The 14,998-nt window shown below is 47.4% G+C and overlaps 2 protein-coding genes across 2 annotated transcripts in view; one reads left to right on the top strand and one right to left on the bottom strand.

Annotated features, from left to right (window-relative positions):
- The window catches only part of LOC122412354 (MAP/microtubule affinity-regulating kinase 3-like), a 50,614-nt gene that overhangs the window by 14,388 nt on the left and 21,228 nt on the right, over window positions 1-14,998 (bottom strand). The window lies entirely within an intron of this gene.
- LOC122412054 (trypsin beta-like) lies at window positions 5,593-7,853 on the top strand. Its single transcript, XM_043421319.1, has 4 exons — window positions 5,593-5,666; window positions 5,834-6,106; window positions 6,190-6,354; window positions 6,452-7,853. The coding sequence occupies exons 3-4, from the start codon at window positions 6,306-6,308 to the stop codon at window positions 7,243-7,245; spliced, it is 843 nt and encodes a 280-aa protein (XP_043277254.1). The 5' UTR covers window positions 5,593-5,666; window positions 5,834-6,106; window positions 6,190-6,305; the 3' UTR covers window positions 7,246-7,853.

Raw genomic sequence — 14,998 nt, 5'->3', positions numbered from 1 at the left:
CACGACGGCGTTTGATTCATCGGGATTGATACCGCGATGGGCTCTTCGGGGATGTTATAATTTGAGATTCTTCTGCGGTCATTAGTTTTGGTGGATTTGCGTATACATAATAATGGTGGAAGCTTGATGTGCTCGAAGTACTTGTTAAATATCTGGAAACCGGGGGGGGAGTTGGTGCCTAATGAGAAGTAATCATCAACGTAGTAAAACTACCCTTCGTCATCGATAATCTTTCGTGCGAGACGATATAGAGAGAGCGAGTTAAGTGAAACGGTGTACGAAGCACCGAGCTCCGGGGATAGAGCGAAAGCGTGATCTGACATTGGGGTGAGAGACCCCCATTAAAAGTTCCTAAGGGTCAATTTCCAGTCAAATACACTTGAACGGTGTCGGAGCCGTCGGTTGCTCGCTGGTGGCTCAGCTACGTGGCTGCCTCGAGACCGCGGAATCAATAATAAAGTGGTGGAGGGTGGTGTCTACGCTACCGATATATATCCTAGTGTGCGAACTACCCCAGCGCGTGTATTATTGATTCCCATCCGACATCGACAAGGGCATGCGACTACCGCATGCTCTACTCGCGATCTTTCCTCGCCTCCTTTCTCTTACATGCGCCGCAATAGCTGCATTACTTTCCTGTGCTCAATGGCGCGATGTGCCGAATGTTCTGGAAATATTTAGAGCCGCGGGCGAGGAAGATGCCTTAAAGAGTTGTCCGGCGCACTGACAGATGTCAATTGATGAGCTCGTGCCGGTGACAGAGCCAGGGGACCGCGGTCACCGTCCATTCCGAGACCGATGAAAATCACGAACACATGCACGCCGAGCATGAAAGTTTCCACGGCCCTTTGAGCCCCGCGGAGCGCCGGGGACTTTTCAAACTTTTTTCCAAATGAGAGGCGAGCTCGCTGCGCCCGAGCTCCTTCGGGCGTGCACACCGAAGCGCCCGAATATGGAGATCGCCGGAGAGTGAAAGTTGGCGAAAGCGAGCTTGGCTCGCGAAAAAAACGAGTGCAGGCAGGTCGATCGAGTGTCAGGGTCACCCGAGGTCGAGGGACGATGCTCTCTCTACCGTTTAAAGAGGCGCTTGGGCGGACGCCGGTTTAAGGGTGTACGCAAGCCACGTAGACGCCGAGTGCGATGTACTATCCCGGTTAGGTTCAACGGACAGACGCCGCGGGCGCTACGTATCGAAGGCCTAAGCTGTGCAGCAACCCCATCCAGACGTCACCTGGTTTCATCCCCTACGTTCGCCCTCTCGAAGCGCTTGAAACCAGCCGCGTGGACCGGGAGGAGGGCTGGCTTCTCGCTGCTCACTTTCGCCACTGGGCTGCGTCCTGCTCCTCAGATAAAAAACGAATCTGGACAAACCAAAAGAATTTCGTCCTTTCGGTTTGAGCCACGATCACCGTCGACGTGTGACGTCACAGTCGGACATCGGATCCCAAGGAAAACTCCGAGCTCTGCGTCGCTCCCTGAGTGTCCGGCTGTGAATTTCGATCTGTAACAGTTTGTGGCACATTAATGAATCGCCCGGGGCTCCAATCAATCTTTAACTCATCCGTGCCCTCGATGCTCGAGTAGCCTCCATGTAACGCTCTTTCTCGTCATCGGAGGATGCACCGGTTTGTTCACACGCTTGTCTCCATTGCTCCGGCCTCCCCCCAGGAGGCCCTCCGACGACGATTGATTACCGCTCTTCTTCTTTCTTTTTGTGGTCGTACACGATCTGCTACGTTGCAGCAAGCGTCTTGGTGCAGGGGGCGCGATGATCGATTCCGCTCAATTATCTCAACGATCCTCCCTCCTCTTTCTACTTCCTTCTAATATTTTTATTACACCATTTATAATTCCCTGCTGGGTTTTATGAATTTCGAACTTTCTCACCTACGCTAGGGGAACTGAAAAAAAGGAATTTATTAAGCTACTGATCCTCGCGTCGCACTCGCAGCCATTTTCATAATTTAACTTATCCAATTAACCATCTCCCCGACGCGGTGATTGCCTAATGGACTGAAATTTGCCAAACTCCCATCGTCGTCATTTTCGTCCAACCCCTCACGCCTCTTGGAACCTCACGAAGGGTGAAGGTCATTCACGATCTTCACGATTGCTTCCATTGCTATGTTTTTTGTTTTTTTCAATAGCCTGACTGGAAATTCATCCGGTCGATGCTCCGAATTTTCCGGCAATCGACCTCATCTCCAAACCATTTCGTAATCCAACGAGCTTGCTTCACATCGTCGGTTATTTATAACGAGCAAATAAAAGTGATCGACAGTGCCTGATGCAGCCGCACCGGGGCATTACGGGGACAATGCTTTTCCAACAACAAAGCCTCAGTTTTTCGTTCAACAATTATTCAACGAGCCTCCCTCTTTTGCAGCATAACTCCCTGCCCGCCGCGCGCGCCTCGTTTATGTCTACTCTATTATTTACCTCTGCCAGGTATGATGCGCGACATGCCCAGATTCGATGGGTATTTATCATTGGAATAGAATAGAAAAATTCGTGAATATGAAACCGTTCGAGTGCCGCGCGCGCGCGCGCGCGAAGCTTGATTGCGGTCATTAAATTTTATGGTATTTATTCAGCAGGTCGAGAGCCCTGGGGAGATTATTGATGACGAACAATTTACTGCCTTCCGAAAGGATCATTTTTATTTCTTCACAAGAAAGAACTGTCTAGCCACCCCGTATATTCGTATCACCACCGACAGGGGTGAGCATCAGAAGTTAACTAATCGGTGCAATTATTCTTCAAGAGACTTCCCTACCCGCGGTAGGCCATCCTCGAAGACCACGTGCTACCTCCCAATGCCGGGTGTGACGAGAAATGCGCTCGGTATGTTAATCTTCCTCGGAGGATGTCCCAGGATTTCTGGGGTGAAAATTATGTGAAGTTTTTTCTCTGACGAAGGCTCAGTGGGTTAGTGAACAGTTTGACGAGGCTGGAAGCAACGGGAGGAAGCGTTGCCTGCTGGGGGGGCTGGTTGGTTGATTCGAAAGTGGTTGAAACAAGAGAAATTTTGGTTCTGCTGCTCCTGGCCTGTTTTGAGCACCCCGTAGAAAATCGTCCAGCCCGAAGAAAAAGTCTTGTCGATAACGCAAGAAAAACGCTGGACCGAAAGCATCGACCGTTCGATTTGTGTGAAATTGCGTTGTCGAAAACAGAGAGAAACCCACGAAGGAATTATCGTAAATTGTTCAATTTGTCGAGCTCGTGAGAAGTGGGAAAAGCGAATGAAGAAGGAAGCGCGCCAGCAGCGCAGACAGAAAAAGGGGATCGAAGGAGATTCGTTTTGGGCAGCGAATCGTTACTCCCAGCACATTAGCGGAGTAAATGAGCTTTATTTCTTCTTCAGGAGGTTCGCGTGTATCGTCATCAGGAGGGTGTGCCCCGTTAAACCAAATGGGCCATCAAAGTGGACAATTTTCCATTTGCCGGAGGCTGATCTTTGCGGATTTTCGCATAGCTCAGTGTCCGAGATAAATCGTTGTAATTTCCAATACGCGTTCTCACACAACTAATTAAGAGATCGCGCGGTTCGAACGTCACAGCCGAGGATGGATGACGCTCATCATTTTTCCGGAATCAGACACGTACACTTGGAAAATTAGTTTCAGAATATTATCTGACGATACTTCCAATTACAGGAAGCCCCAGATTCGAGCTCTCCATCGCCTTGATGTATTTCTCATGGAGGTTAATTCACGAATGGAGAGTCCGAGGATGCTGAAACTCGGCAAGGTCGCCGACGCACAGGACAAGAACGGGAAACGATGCAGCGCGAGCGTCGATATATAAATATAATATGAGAATCAGCGCGTCCATTAATCACCCGAGCGAACCCTAACCCGACTAGGTTTTCGCGTTCTTATTCCCCAGTTCCCGTTGTACATGAGGGAACAGAGACACGAGCGAGGAGGCGAAGGAAAATTACCACGCGTGCAATAACCTACGGCTAATCAAGGAGCGGACGGGAAGCGAGCTCGTCTCGTCCCGAGTGTGACGGTCCGTGACCTCGTACCAATAATCACAATTATCCACCCATCCATCAAAGAGCAATGCGGATGAGTGTAGGAAAAGCTTCCAACTTATTTTCCAGGCCCTTTTCCAAAGGGCTCTCGTCGAGCTTCAGCTTCCTCCGAAGTTTCGAAGATAAAGATTTTTTCTCCGTAGCGCCGCTTTCTCTTGTCCCCGAGCGAGCCTTGGCAGCGGCAGGCTTTCTCGAAGACGCCGCACTGAGAAAAGGAAGCTCGCTATGCTTGCGTGGCTGACGAAAGAGGGGTCGCGTCTCGCTCGGGTGTGACGAACAAGGAGTGATGCACCCTCGACCGGAGAAACGTCCCGGTGAGCACGAGCAGGGAGCGATCGCGTGCGAGACACCATCCGACGACTTCCCCTTTTCCCTTGTTCACTCTTTAGGGTTGGAGGGCTTCTTTGGCCTCTGTGGTAGGGCTACCAAGGGGTTACAAGACTTCTGATACTAATATACAATAGGATTGACGCCCTCTCATTGGCCTCGACGTCTTCTAATGGAAAAGATGTGTTTTCGATATGCACACACTCGGAGGAAACGAAATCTTCTGTCCTGTCGGTTGGTGCTACCGCCCGAAAGAGTATTCACGGAATATCGCGGAGAATATATTCGACGAACGCCGAGTTAGCAGCTTCATCGACTCCTTCCAACCCCCGAAAACTCACCGAAAGAATCGAATTCGGAGCTCCTACGATTTTACGATTGCCATTACGAAGCAGGGCGAGGAGAAAGCCATTCGCGAAGCTGCATCGCAAAGATGATGGATCGAGTGGATATGCTTCAGCCTCGTTGGTCAGGCATCACCGCCTGCCTAGAATTTCCAGAAGTGTCTTTACTCCGCGTTCCTCCCACTTGCTCCTTTCCTCTCAATGCAACGGCCACGCTCGCAGCGCGGCATCAACAGAAGCGAAACGCGCGCGGTGAAAGATGAAAGATGAATCTGAGATTGGACTAGGCGTTCCGGTTTGGTGCTCACTTGGCCGGATATGGGCTTTATATTGCCAGTCTTGACTCCGCCACTACGTTTTATAGCGTTCGACTATAAACTTCCAGTTGATAGTATGATTTTTCGCGAGCGGAGGGTACTTCGAGCACACACTCACGGGGAGAGAAAGAGCGAGCGCGAGGAAGCGCGACGGAGAGAGGGAGATTTGAAAAGACTTGGAGTGAGCTCGGGGCCACCTTTCCTTCACTCCTCATCGCGCCTCCGTCCCCACAGACCTTTTCCTTTTCTTCCTTATGCACTCGCTGCTTCTACCCTCATTTTTATCGTCTCTCGTACAGGCTTTTACAAAGTAACGCTGTCAGAGACCTTCCTGTCAATGAAAATTCATCGGAAGTTTTGCTGAGGAAAGGAAACTTCGAAATTTACCAGCTCCCGACTATCCGCTAATGATTGAAAACCCTCGAAACTTTTCATCACGAAAAAAGCTCGAAAAACTTTCCCCTCGAAAGTCCTCCAATCCGGGCGGCCTGATCTGCCAAGAAAATCGTTTTTGGCCATTGATTTTGGGAGATCCGGTACGTAACAGTGGCCTCGTACGTATGTGCTCCGAGCTGTGTGCCGTCCGCGGCATTCGCCTTTGCCTTCGAGCGGTACGTGCATGACCAAACAGGGAAGCGGGTAAGCACAAACGCTGTAAAGCTCCTTGTTCGAACGAGATAGGTCTCTCCTGCCATAAGCCTCTACATGCTTTGGAGAGAAGTCACGCTAAATAACTCGACTCTCCCTCGGGACTCCGTGTATAGAATAATAATGCATGCAAATTCTCGTATTTCTTGCGTCTTTAGCCGTCCATGTGACTCGCGAGAGTGTGGGTGGAACGAGCGCGAGCGTATCAATGTGTGTGGAGGCACCTTTGCGAGCGCGAATCCAAACAAATGAAGCGAACAACACTTGCAGCCGAGGGAGGCTCGAATGTGGGTCGAAGAAAGGGTGAAACGCGAATGGAGATGTCGCGACACTCAAAGCCGATGTCACAGCAGTCTCAACCTCGATTTTACTCCGCTTTTAACACCGTTGAAAATGGATTTGGAGGAATTTTGTGGGTTTCTGGTCACGAGGTACGTCGAGCTGCGAGCTTATGGAGGCGAGTGATTAATGGGAGCGCGTTTGATCGGCACTATCAACACTGTCAAAATTTAAGGCGTGCTCGGAGACGACGCTTCATCACTGATTTATTAGCAAGGGCAGTTGGGAGTGTATAAAAGACGGCGCAGAGCCGGACGAATCAATACCCACGACGATAGTTCAGCTTCAAAGATGATCAGGTTCCTGGCACTGACGAGCTTTTTCGCAGCGATCGCGCTAGGTGAGCGGACGATTGGGGTTGTCAGAATTACAATTAACCACCGAATTTTTGTCTACGACCAAAATCGCTTGGGTTTTTCCCCCTCTCACATTTCCAGGACGAACTTCAGCTTCCGGGGCCATCGACTACTCCAAGTTCCCAGAACGCAGCGGCAAGATCGTTCGTGGCGAAGAGACAACGGTCGAGTCCGTTCCCTGGCAAGTGAGCCTCGGACTTTACATTGCGTCGAGTTACGAGCACATTTGCGGAGGCAGCATCGTCTCGGAGTTCTGGATCCTGACTGCCGCCCATTGCATCCTTTTACCGGACAAAAGTCGCAGGGGAATAACCAACGTCGTATCGGGAGCGACGCGCTACAAAACCGACGGGACGCTCCACGACATCGACCTTGAGATCCCGCACCCGGAGTACGCCTTCCTCCACGACGCCCGCGTCTCCTTCAACGACATCGGACTCGTCCACGTCCTCCAGAAATTCGAGTTTGGAGCAACGCGGCAACCGGTGCGATTGCACGACGCAGACTCCGGGAGCATCGAAGGGATGCTGGCTAGGGCCAGTGGCTGGGGCTTCACCGAAAAATTGCCTAAACAGAGCTCCGAGAGCCTGAGGGCCGTCCAACTTTCCATCGTTAAAAAATGGCAGTGCGACATTTATTTGTCTTCAGAATTGAATCGCGACATGTACGGTGCCGGCCAAATCTGCGCTTATGGGGACGGCCGCAGGTCCAGCTGCAACGGCGACTCCGGAGGACCAGTCACCGTCGGTTCGACCCTCGTTGGAATCCTCTCTTGGGTCCCTTCGTTAAAAACTTGCGCTTTTTTTGGCAAACCTCTCGGCGTAACCGAAGTCGCTCATTATCGTCAATGGATTTGGCGGACCATTCATGTTTGATGAACAACCTTTTTCTGGTGTCCCTCGAACTCACTTGACGACTGGAGCGACTTCGGAGCTCTGTTTTAATAATCCTGCGGAATACCACGGCAATGAGAAATCGAATAAATATTTTGGAGACTCATTAAAGGCTTTGAAAAAAGACTCGTGCTTTCTGTTATTTGCGCATCCCTCCGAGCGTCAAAAGTTGGCAGCTAAATTATTTATAGGATCCCAACGACGTCATGGAATTCTCGATGATGCAAATCGTGAGCTTGACAGAATCGTAGATTTCTTATTCAACTTAAAAAATTTAACGCAGCGAGCTAGTTCAACTGCTTCAGGTTTAAGTTTATGATGAATTTTTCATTTGGAGCGACGGTATTTTTAATTCGAGAATATTATAAGAACAGCTGGAACGAAAATCACAAAGACTTTGATTGTACCGTTTGGCTGCAACGTGCAAAAGAAAATTAATGAACGAAGTTTGTTTCTCTCTTCCGGCGGACACAGCTTCAAACCCGGCACCGTCGCATCGATCAACGCACAGTGCGACTTATACAGCTTGCCCTCGAGCTTGAGCAGAGCAACCAACAGTCAAAAACTGAAACCACATTGCTGCGGTCAAAGCAAATGTTTGAGATATTTTGAAATATAAAACGAGAAGCTTTTTCTCGCCAAAATTAGGAACATTATGCTTGAAATAGTTATTTTTTCATTTAAAATTACACAATTATTATTTTTTCATGTAAATTGAAAATCAGAATTTAAATTGACGTGCAGTTGGTAAGACGAGAGGCTTTCCATGTTAAAATACAAAAGTACCCCTCACACCGCAAAAGAGGTATAGCGTTCTACCTTAAAAGTCGTACAAAACAGAACTCCATTTTTTATCGAGGAAAATATTTGAAGGTTATAGCATCGATCAATGATGGTACAGATAAATTTTCGAATATTATTTGCCCGAAATAATGCATCACTGTGAACATTGACAACTCACATTCGTTTCTTTCCTATCCGAAATATCAGTTAAGCAATAGTTTCGCAATATTTCATTATTCGTAGCTTGTTTGTTTAGATTGGCTTATCGTGGTGTGGAAATAAAAGTGTTGAAAAACGTTCTTCAATCGTGCTCGATGTGAAGCGTTAAAACGTATTTTTCGAAAAAACATTTTTCGATCTCGAAAGAAATCAAATTGACAATCACACTTTGACTGATTCTAAGACTCGATTGTTGTATTTTTAGAGATTTTGCATTCAAGATTTTTGGTCGTGTTTGTGAGAATATTTTTGAGCATCGATCATAGAAAATGTGAGCTCCAGTTCTATCGTCATAAATTCTATTCATCAATTCGTAAACTCTGACGCAAAGGGGCAGAAAATATCGAAATAAAAGTTCGTTCCGCAGCTCAACTCGATTTGATTTATTCCCAGCACATTGATCGACGACAGAGCATCAACACGAGGCATATAAATGGAGGAAAGACGCGTGAACTTAGCTAGTCCCGAGCTGTTGAAGGAGCACGATTACGAAGGAAAAAAATGTTAACTATTTTGACGGTTGCGACGTTCCTCGCCGGGGCTGCTCACGGTAAGACTCTTGTGTAGCTTGCAAAAACTATCGAAATTCCTCTCGCCAGAAATGGAAAATACTGAGAAGAAATCGACGAGTCTGAAACCTCAAATTCTCAGAGTCTTTAGAACTGATAAAAACTCTTGAAACCTCGAGTCCAAGGGACCTTTGCAGAGAAATCATTGAAGACCATAAAACAATGTCGCAGGTCGTCTGATGTCGAGCCCTCGACTGACTGAGGATTTTGCCGAGGCTCATTCCGCACTGACAATCGACAGCGTCCCCTGGCTCGTCAGCATCGGGCATAGGCGAGCCAGAAACGACTCGATTTTCGAGTATTATCACGTGTGCAGCGGAGGCCTGATTTCGGACGAATGGATCATCACCGCAGCCCACTGCGTGGACGACTCCGATGATTTTTTCCCCGTGAACACCGTCCTGAGTGGAGGTACAAACTACATGACCGAAGGGTTGCGGCACTCGATCTCCAGAAAAGTTGTTCATCCCCAGTACAGGTTCGTGCCCGGTGGTAAAATGCCATTGAATGACGTGGCTCTCATCCAGCTCGCGAGTCCCCTGGCTCCCGGAGCTTCCAGAGCTTCGCTGACAGCGTACCATCGTTCAATGGAAACGATCCAAGACGAGGCTGCAACTGCGTCTTGCTGGGGTGGCAAACATTTTCACGAACGTCCTCACAACCTTCGGTCCCATGAGACCAGAATCATGCTCCGAGCCCAGTGCGATCGGTACCTCGAAAAAGAAGCGACGAGCGCTGCCCAGAGGGCGGGAAAATTGTGTGCTTATCACGAAAACAATGCTCCTTCCTGCGAAGGCGATTCCGGATTTCCTCTCGTCATGGAAAACGACTTGAGCGTCGACGTCGTTGGCATCCAATCTTCGTACCCCAAATCATGCTCCCCCGTTGGACGCCCAATCGTTTTTACCGCGGTCGCTGATTACTACGGCTGGATTTCCTCGACCACTGGACTCAGCAGGGCCCACACCGCGTCGTAACGTCCACGACGTCGACGCGATCAGGAGAAAATTTTAGTAGGCGACACCGGGGCAAGTCTACTAATAAACCGGGGCGACTAATAAACAATAACTTCCAAACGTCTGGTTGATATAATTGTTCGTTGTGACCTCTTTCTCATTTATGTGTCCCAACGCGTCGGAGCGACACGTCGTTTAGGAAGAGTGAAGAACTTTCATAAATCCAGGTACAAAAGCGAATTTTTATGTCAATCTTATCTATCTCTTGCTGCCTCAATTTTTTTCCAATTATTAGAATAATTTTCTACATTAATGTTCATATATTGAAGTATGATTGTGCATGATTGTGCAGTGGCCTGGGGTTGGCTAACGCATGTGTCGACGCACATGAGTCCTCTAAATGGGCCCACTCAAGAAGTGCCAGTAAAAATGTGTATGCAATTCTGATTTTGATGGCGAGGATGGGCATCAAATATTCTTTTTTTTTAGACTCATGGACAAAAATTATTTTTACAGTGTTCGAATCACCAAATAAATAATATTGATAGTGATGACAGGTTGAGACAAAAATGGTTCGTTAAAAAAAGTGATTCAACAACTCATTTCGTTTTGGATTTAGAAATTCAAATTTTCATCGGAGATTGAGGAAGATTGCTTTCAGTCGACACAACCATTTGGTTTTTGAAATCGTCTTTAGTTCCTTGTTTACGAGCAATATTTTGACAACTTGGCCAACGGGCTCCGGTTTCCCCCAACGATTCTTAAACGTTAAATCTTCATTGTTAACTGTTTTCTCGTGTGGGTCGCTGTCAGTCGCTTCGGAGCTACCGAGTCTCGATTTTATTAATGAAAATCCTTTTTTGCCTGGAGCAAGCAGGAGAATAAAATCGTACGAACTGAGAAAATGTGCGGGCGAAAAAATGTTTTTCTATTCCTCAAATTGGGCTCGTTACTTCATTTTTTCACGGCACGATATTCTTGTACGTAAGCATAAATCATGATGCGAGTAAATTTACAAACAATGAAATATTAAGAAAGCTGCAGAACTTTGTAAGGTCAATTGTCGATGGAAACTAGTTTCGCAACTGCTGATAATCGATGGCGCGATTGTTCAGTTGTTCCCTGCCGATGTTCCACTATCTATAAAGACGTGACAGAGCCCCTTGACGTCGAACATCAAAGCTCAAGCTATGCGCAAGCAATTCGTATCGCTATCGATTCCAAAGAGTATGTAAATTCAGCGAATTAACGAAAATATTTCGATTATTCATAACCAAATTTTAGTAAAATATTCCTCAATTTTTCCAGCTTTTTGACTTGAAATTTCGGATGCTCGAATTCACTTTGAGTTCACCTAAAATATTGGTATTTCCATCAATAAAAAATTATCAATTTTCTTCCACAAAAGTACAAATTTCGATGGTTTGCGTGAAAATGATATTTTCGCCTTTGATCAATGACCGATTTGAGTTTGGAGTTTGCAGTTACGTTCGTTTTCCGTTCATTAGTATCTCGTGTTTATTTGAACGTGCTGCAAACGCGTGGTATAGCTTCGAGGAAACTTTGCTCGAGTATTAAATTGAATGCTTAGTATCGTATCCAAATATTTCGACTTGTTTATTCAAACCTACTGTGCTTACGTTGGCCTGTTAATTTTCAAAGGTTTCGTCTGATTGGCCACCAGCGAGTGAGTTCAAAGATAATAAATTAGTCTACGAATATCGAATTGTGATCGAAAATGGATTTTTCATCAGTGACACCGAGTACAAAGGCCGAAAAAACGAGCGTAGCTGCGGTTAGTTCAAAATTCCAGAAGGAAGACGATCGCGACGAGAATCCATGGGATTTTCATTGAAAATTTGATCGAACCGAAAGTGGATGTCCAACCACAACGATGGTCTGTGACTGCACTGAATTACGAATCGACCGAACGTCTTCCCCTTCCTGCTGCGTTTTTTATCATTCAAAGTTCAGTCAAACTCCGAATTCCCAGAATAGGAAAAAGTGAGTGAATCGCAGATCCGTAAACCCAGACCGAAGCTCTTCGGAGCACACGAAATCCATGAGTTTGTTCTTCGTTGATTCACTTGTCACCAAAATTAATAAAAAAACGAGTTTCAAACGCAGCCGTTGCGAGGCCCGTCGACGGCATCGCTGCCGAATCGCTTCCTTGGCTGGTCGGCGTCATCCTGGTGCCGAAGCGACGGCACCGGATGAGATGGAGGGAAACCTGTGCGTCTAGCGCGACAAGGAAAAGCATCACTTACGATTCCGGTTGTTAAAACGACCGGAATCAACGATCTCTAAGCCTGTAACTTTCGTTGATTATCGTTCGAAGCGTCCTGCGATAAGTCAAGCGGAGAATCGGCCAATTTTCATTCGACTCTATCGATGGGTTCGTTGCCAATGAAAATATGATTTTACCCCAAGATTTGTGGCCCTCGGACCGTTTTCGCAGCCTCGTTTTTCGACCACACCACATTTCCCGACTAATTGTCGCGTTATTAGAGTCCCCTCCCCTTAAAATAGTCAATCCTTATTTACGAGGCGGACGCGATAGTGCAAAAAATCTTTGTGTCTCGTTCCCTCCAGCCTGGAAAATGTTGCTCTTTTTACTTTTTATTTCAAGCCCTCGGATCCCTCGAATTTTACGAGGTTTTTTCATCCCCTGTACGGAGCACCGGCTGCGAGCTTGTTCGGCTGGGACTGAAGCCTGATAATTGTTCAGCAGCGCAGCCAACCGCGGTCATACACATGTCCTAATATCGACCGTGACCCTCGCTCGCCCCATGGCACCTCTCCAACTCCCCACCATCACTTCTAATTTGTTGGTTATTTGCGAAAAAACACACACTAAAAATGATGAGGAGGTCGCTGCAAAGATTCGTTTTCGAGAGAGCGTAGCGTTTGCACCGAATTTATGGCTGTTTAAGTTCACACCGGGCCCGGGGGGCTGGCTTTTATACGCGTTTAAACTTAAGTATGATTAATTCCGAGGCATTACGAAACGTAAACTTTCTTACGCAAGCGTTTTTCTCGCTCACTCTCTTATTTCGAATGCTCCTCCCGTTCCGCCTCCCTCCCTGCATCTTTTCATCCTCAAAAGAACTTTCGGTCATTCCCATTCTTCTTTCCCTATTACAGAAAATAACCGTAAAGCGTTTTTGACAGAATTCCATATACCGGAGCGAAACAAAAAAGGAAAGAAGGAAAATTCATGAGAGCTTTTTCGACGCTACCGGAATTGCCTATTTCGTAGTGAACCCACACACCGCGATCTCGATCCCCATGAATTTTTTCTCCGATATCGTATCTCGCTCTCTCGACGCGCTCTCGCTTATTTATTTTATGACTTCGATGAAAATGAGAAAGCTACTCGCGCTCAGATTTTCCTTTCCATACATGAATTTCTCCGAGTCAATACGCAGAATACCAAATACGGATGTGAGCAAATCAAACATAACGTACGACTATTGCACTCGCGTGGCCGGACGTTTCGCCTTTTTTTCTACATATTTTACTCGGTTGCTCGCCGTCGCTGGATTGCTTTACTCAAAAATTCATACGCGAGGTGAAAAGCGGTGAAGCGGACCGAAAAAACACTGTTCAACGAGCCACGCAACGAGCAGCGTAACACCTGAGACGGTCGAGCGGAGCATTTTTCAAAAAATTTCGAAAAAGAGCCAACGACGTCGCTGAATCTTCATGAATCGTGAGCCCCCGATGCTTCTGTTACCCAACAGGCCTTTGCCAGTCCACCGAAGCCATTATGAAAGAGCCTCGAATGTTGTTTTCCGCCAAACATCCCCTGACCGCAAACGCATTTATTTTTCCTCGTTTTGTAACATCGCGAGAAGATTTGTGGCCACGTATCCTCATACGTAAGACACTGCTCATAAAAATTCATGGCACATTGATCATAAACGTATACAGAATCATTCTCCCCTTTGGATTGAAACAAATGATGCTTCATTTAACGTACAATGGGTTATTCTCCGAATGGGAGAGAGAAAGATGTGGAGATCGCGGTAATATCCGCACGAGGAGTCCAATTTCATGGTTCCTTTCGCTCTCGTCACACTCGTCCGCGTTGAATCGTATCTCGAAGGCTCGATTACCTCCCCAACAACCACAAATCACTGCCTCGAGAGCGATGAAAAAATAAGAGAAGAAAGGCGAAGAAAAATGTCTGAGAAACTTTTTGTCGCGAGCAGGAAAATGTTGCTCATCCAGGAAGCGAATAACGGAAAAGGATTTTTTCGTATAATTTTCGAGACGATGATACCGAGCTGAAGGCGCGGCTCGTTGTTGCGTTGAGAAAATTGTTGTTTCTCGTGACGAATATCCGACGATTGGAATTCCAGTTGAGGAGGTCGAAATTTCGAAGGCTCGCTGCGTTGATGCTGGAAAAACGAATCAATATGAGGCGTGAGATTGCTGCGCGAAAATCAGTGAACAAAGCTCCATAAATTGAGGAGAAAAGAGGAAAAAAGTGTGTCGGGAAATGCGCTGGGAAGGCTTCGCCATTCGAATTTTGCTGATTCCCATAGTTGGCTGGCTTAGAGAGATCGTAGTGGCGGGTAGAAATTGCCAAGTAGTTCAGACAAAGGCGGAAAGTGTCGTCCCTTAAATGCCGCGCGGCGGTGATTCATTCCGGGATTGCACTGGATTCCGAGTCAGGGGGATGTTCAAGGGTTGCAGGGGTGGAGTTCGTCCGGCGGAGGAGGGCGATGGGCAGCGATGGGGAGGGGAGGAGAGGCATAGAAATGCGAAGGAAGAGACCTGCCGCTGGACCGGGAGGTTTAGGAGTCGAGTGAAATAAGTCAGCGTCCTTGGTCGTTCGGCCAATTAATAAAATGGCTGACACCGGGTGAAAGAGTATTAAATCTGTTACAGTTCGGGCGAGCGCTCGTCCGTTACGGAGATTACAGGGATTTCGGTAATTTCGCGAACGAATGCTGACGCCTCGTCTCCCCCTATCTTAACCTCCGTAAAAATGCGGCGCGGCGAGGAGCGGTGCGGGATTCCTCTGGAGGATCTTCCGCCGGGAGAGCCTCATTGATTTCTGGAGACAAACGTCTCTTTCCTGGTCAGCACGAGCGAGGGAACCGGGCCGGTTGGAAAAAGTCAGGGACATTCTGGCGGGCTCGATCGCGGAGGCTTTTATGATTAATTTCGGCTTCTAATTGAGATATAAATTCCTAAGGG

The sequence above is a fragment of the Venturia canescens genome, chromosome 6 (genome assembly GCF_019457755.1).
Source record: "Venturia canescens isolate UGA chromosome 6, ASM1945775v1, whole genome shotgun sequence".
Classification (NCBI taxonomy): Eukaryota; Metazoa; Arthropoda; class Insecta; order Hymenoptera; family Ichneumonidae; genus Venturia; species Venturia canescens.
The sequence above is the reverse complement of the archived record's forward strand: the minus strand, read 5'-3'. Positions and strand labels throughout refer to the sequence as shown.